General features: G+C 38.1%; 1 protein-coding gene across 2 annotated transcripts; it reads right to left on the bottom strand.

Annotated features, from left to right (window-relative positions):
• Nucleotides 1-873: 873 nt before the first annotated feature.
• LOC110859538 lies at nt 874-4,215 on the bottom strand. Of its 2 annotated transcripts, XM_022108501.2 has the most exons (4): nt 3,325-4,215; nt 2,826-2,984; nt 1,358-1,492; nt 874-1,281 (listed from the first exon to the last, which is right to left on the bottom strand). In XM_022108501.2, exons 2-4 carry the CDS (start codon nt 2,977-2,979, stop codon nt 1,139-1,141), a joined length of 432 nt encoding a protein of 143 aa, XP_021964193.1. In that variant the 5' UTR covers nt 2,980-2,984; nt 3,325-4,215; the 3' UTR covers nt 874-1,138. The 2 variants fall into 2 exon arrangements, with proteins under 2 accessions (XP_021964193.1, XP_021964192.1); XM_022108500.2 differs by lacking the exon at nt 3,325-4,215 and having other exon boundaries at nt 2,826-3,220.
• Between the last annotated feature and the right edge of the window lie 213 nt (nt 4,216-4,428).

Below are 4,428 nucleotides of genomic sequence, written 5' to 3'. Positions count from 1 at the left end.
TTAATTTAAAAAAATAAATGTCTGATGATGGTTATCTGGAAGTGGTTGTGTGGTACTTATCTGGGAGTGGTTATCTGATGGTGCTTATCTTGGAGTGGTGGTCATGGGGGTTATCTGAGGGTGATTATCTTGGGGCGGGGATTATCTCGGAGTGGTTGTCTGATGGTGGTTATCTTGGGGAGTAGAGGGGGTTATTTGGGAGGGTTGCTTAGTTGGGAGTGGTTGTCAGAAAGGGTTATCTGGTAATGGTTATCATGAGGGTTATCTGGAGGTGGTTATCTTTTTTTTGGGGGGGGGGTTATCTGGTGGTGGTTAAATTGGGGGAGTTATCCGGGGAGATTATCTTGGAGTGGTTATCTAATAGTGGTTATTCTGGCCAATTTAGTGTAAAGTAAAGTTAAAGTGAAGTGGAAGTCGGTTACAGGTTGGCCACTTGAGCCATGGCATTTCGCAGTGATGAAGATGACCACTACTAGACAACCACTGTCAGATAACCGTCATTAGGCAAGCACGCTGAAATTTAGCCAAGACACCCAGCTCAAGATAACTACCATGTGACATTTAATTTATTTGGATTTTAGCTCCATTCGAAACTTCACTGTCTTTACTTTCAATTCCGTTGCGGAACATTTACTTTTACTTCGTTGCCGACAGACATTTGCGGCTTACAATTCTCTCTCGCCCGGCGGGAGACGGGCTTATACGCTAGTAATCATAATAAGCTCATCATTTTAGCTTACAAAATTTCGTGAACTACTCTGACCGGGGTTTTTATGTATGTATGGTTACCAACCTCTGCGATAACTTGTCTCAACTCTCATGCATTTCTGTCAACTGTGCGAGTTTTGTGTAGTGTGAAAAGTTTGTACATAGTTTAATATTTCTTAAAACCGAAGTGAGTTTATTTATCGCTTAACTTATGACGAAGGTTAAAAGGTTCATAGGAAATTAACATGCATACTTTTTTTCCGCAATTAATATTCTCCGTTGCAAATTTAAACAAACAAATAGCTAAACCTACCGAAATCAGAGTTGTGGTCATTAAAGTAAAATAAACATAGAAATTTTAATTATTTTTAAAACTTAGATACAAATTTATGTACATTTTTTATCGCTGGAAATATTCCTTGCTTCTCTTCTAAGGAGTACAACAGTAGCATCGCTTCCCCTCCGGGCCGGCGTAGCTAAATCTTCGGTTGTACATTTGCCCCGTACAGCGGGCGTCCCTCTCCCTCCAATCGTTCCAGAAACAGAGGTTCCTGTTATCCTTGTAGCATCGGGCTACTCAAAACAGGAAAATATGAAATTATTACACACGAAATGAAATTTAAAAACAAGTTACGCCAAAAATATTTACCACAACAGTAGCATCTTCCCCCACACCAGGCGGAAAAACTGAACCGGGTATTGTATAATTGCCCCGAACAGTACGAGTCTCTCCGCTGCCAATCATTGTGGAAACATTTTCGTGTCTCATCGTTCGAACAGGTGCCTAAAATAGTCGAATGGAAATTGTAAAAAGTGAAACTTTTATTAAGTGGGTTCCCATTATATGCTCTCAGATTTTTAGGAAATTATTGTCGATCATTCGAAAATTTTATTAGTATGAAATTTTCGAAAGATCATCTCCCAATGCGTACGTTTGGAGGAGATATTTTGAACCTAAGTGGTGAAACGTGTATAAAAATTTGGAAAGTGGACAATTTATTAAGTTTGAGATACGTTTTTTCTTCCTTAGATGCAAATATCTGTAGACGGCTTCCATGAGCTATCGCCGGTAAAAAAGGTCTTGGCGGGGGGATTAAGAATATATATACTTTATGGGGTCTGTGACCACCCCCTGACGCTTTAGAGACCGATGAGTAACAATGAGTTCTCATCAATCTACTGATATGTTAGCTATCAATCTGCTCCTGTGTAAATGTCTGCATGCGTGGAAAGCCAAAACTCAATGATACTCATCGGTCTCTATAAAATCAGGGGGTGGTCCCAGACCCCATAAAGTATAGATATTCTGAATCCTCCTGCCAAGACCTTTCAATCGATACCGAACTTATGGGGTTATGTGAGACTTGACCTGTTGACCTTTTGAAAAATTTGTTGACCTTGGAAAAAAATTAAAAATTCCTAACGAGCCTGATAACCCAAGTTACTTGGATCAGTTTTTACCCAATATGAGGAAAATCCATCCAGAATTGTTGAAATGCGAGCTATTTAAATAATGGTGATGGAGGAGCCAACTTTGTAACTTGACCTCGTGTGAGTTTCAGGTCATGGAGTACGGGTAGGGCCTAGCGCTTCCGTTTGACCCTAAAGTATAGTTTGGGGATTGTCCATGCGAAGTTTGGCCGCTGTGGGCCTTGTGGTTGCTTCACAATGCAGGGAGAAAGTTGACAAAAATTGTCAAAAACAGTACTACTTTCGCCTATGTCATTACATGGAGAGGGTCATGAAAATTTTAAAAACCGACTAAATCGAATAGTTCAGACCCCTGAACATGTTTTTGAGCTAAAGCACCGGAAAATAAAATAAGATGTTTTTTACCGGCGATAGCTCATGGTAGTCGTCTGTAACAATATGTATTTGTATTTTGGATAATTTCCTGCTTGTGCGGGTTTTGGCCATTGTAATTTTATAATTTATGACTTTATAATGTTACTCAATAAACTAAACTAACAAACCTGCCAATGGGGAGATTTTTATGTTCCTAATTGTATTTGTTATTGCATTCAAATTAAAATTTTTATGAATTGACACCAATTTTAGTGAAAATCAAAGAGCATAAGATAGTAAATTTCCATTATTTGTTACGAAAAATAACTCACGGCTGGCCAGGAAATCTACGAGGACTTTTGCCAATTCGGCCGCAGCTCGACCATACCTCCCATCCGATGCGAGGTACGGATCGTTTGGAAGACTTGTGCTGGAGACGAGGCCAGAAAATGGTACAATGACGGCAAGGAGAACGTAAATTTTCATGGTTTCTGAAAATTTGTGTTAGTTTAAAGACGATGTGAAATAATAATTATTTTCAACAAAATCACGGCAAGATCATTAAGCTGCAAGGTTTTTGTATTGACATATCTCCGGGAGCAACCACCTCCTTAAATAGGGAACTGTACAGAGTCATCAAACAAACAATTTGTTTACGGATATATTTACCTTATCATCAAAACTGATAAGTTTGATTGATCGTAGAGAATAAATGCGCACGATACATTACTAAATGACTAATTGTAGGTGATTGTGTTTGTTTTGGAGACTTATCAATGATACATTAATAATACAAATTTACAATTACAGAAATAAACCAAATTGGTTTACCGGTGTTTCATCCGTGTTTAAAATGGCAATTATGTATGTAAATCCTATTCGTACAAATATTGGGTAACATTATGCATATTCGTCGTAACTCAAACTTCGTAGAAGTCAAAACAAAAATTGGTAAATATTGCAAGTTTCACGTAATAAATATACAGCAGGCGTTAAAGTAAAGGTCATACCACCCGTTATTGCGTCGCCAGGTTATTTCGACTTACACTGTAACCTCGCATGGCATTAAATATAATACGTAATTTACTGCAAACAAGATAAGGTAGACAAACAAGACAAGGTAGAATAAAGTTCGTGAACCTTGCTAAGGTTTTGGGATGGTTGTATTGTTAAGTAACATTGAGAGTAAAAACTTGTACTTTTCCTGTATACGCCAACGAACAAATTACACCAGGGGGGGATAAGTCAGTAAAAAAACTCCATGCACCAAGCACAGGTGACGTCGTCATTTAAAAAATTCGCTACTGTCATTTATAAGAAAAACTCTTATTGTTACGGCCGGGGGTTATCAACGTCAGAGATTATCTTCTCGTGATAACTGGTTCTCTGGTGATCTGACCTCGTGCCGTAGAAACTTATGCTTGGACTTGACTTGGACTTAAAACTTGACTTATTGGACTTAAAACTTGACTTATTGGACTTAAACTGGACTTATTTGCCTTAAATTGGACTTATTGGACTTAACAGACTTGAACTTAAACTAGACTTGGGCTTAAAAGTTGACTTGGACTTAAACTGGACTTGGACTTATTGTACGTATACTTGACTTGACTTATGCCCTAAATTGTGCCAAACATGCTTAAATCTGGGCAAAAACTCTTTACTTTTACTTGGATGATATACTCGAATACAAATGACTAAAAACTTTTAATTAAATTGCTTCATTTAATTAATTTTAGTAATATTCGAATATTTTACAAAGAAGAGCAAAATGGCTACGTGCTACTTGCTTGACTTCTACTTACACACTTAACTTACTCATTCACACTTCTCTTCTTCACACGAACAAAGACTCACGCTACTCTACTCTCCCTGCAATACATCACCATGGCAACCACCACCACCTTATGGGGGAATTGTACCATCACATTCATA

This window comes from Folsomia candida, unplaced genomic scaffold (genome assembly GCF_002217175.1).
Source record: "Folsomia candida strain VU population unplaced genomic scaffold, ASM221717v1 Fcan01_Sc026, whole genome shotgun sequence".
NCBI classification, from domain to species: Eukaryota; Metazoa; Arthropoda; class Collembola; order Entomobryomorpha; family Isotomidae; genus Folsomia; species Folsomia candida.
Note: the sequence above shows the minus strand (reverse complement) of the source record. Positions and strands in the feature narration are given on the sequence as shown.

Bases quoted from the DNA above. Each gene is read 5' to 3' on its own strand.
- LOC110859538 (XM_022108501.2), bottom strand. From the start codon at position 2,979: ATGAAAATTTACGTTCTCCTTGCCGTCATTGTACCATTTTCTGGCCTC. The intron at 1,493-2,825 runs GTGAGTTATTTT...CGACTATTTTAG, and splicing joins CGTAGATTTCCTGGCCAGCC to GCACCTGTTCGAACGATGAG. The intron at 1,282-1,357 runs GTAAATATTTTT...TGTTTTGAGTAG, and splicing joins GGGAAGATGCTACTGTTGTG to CCCGATGCTACAAGGATAAC.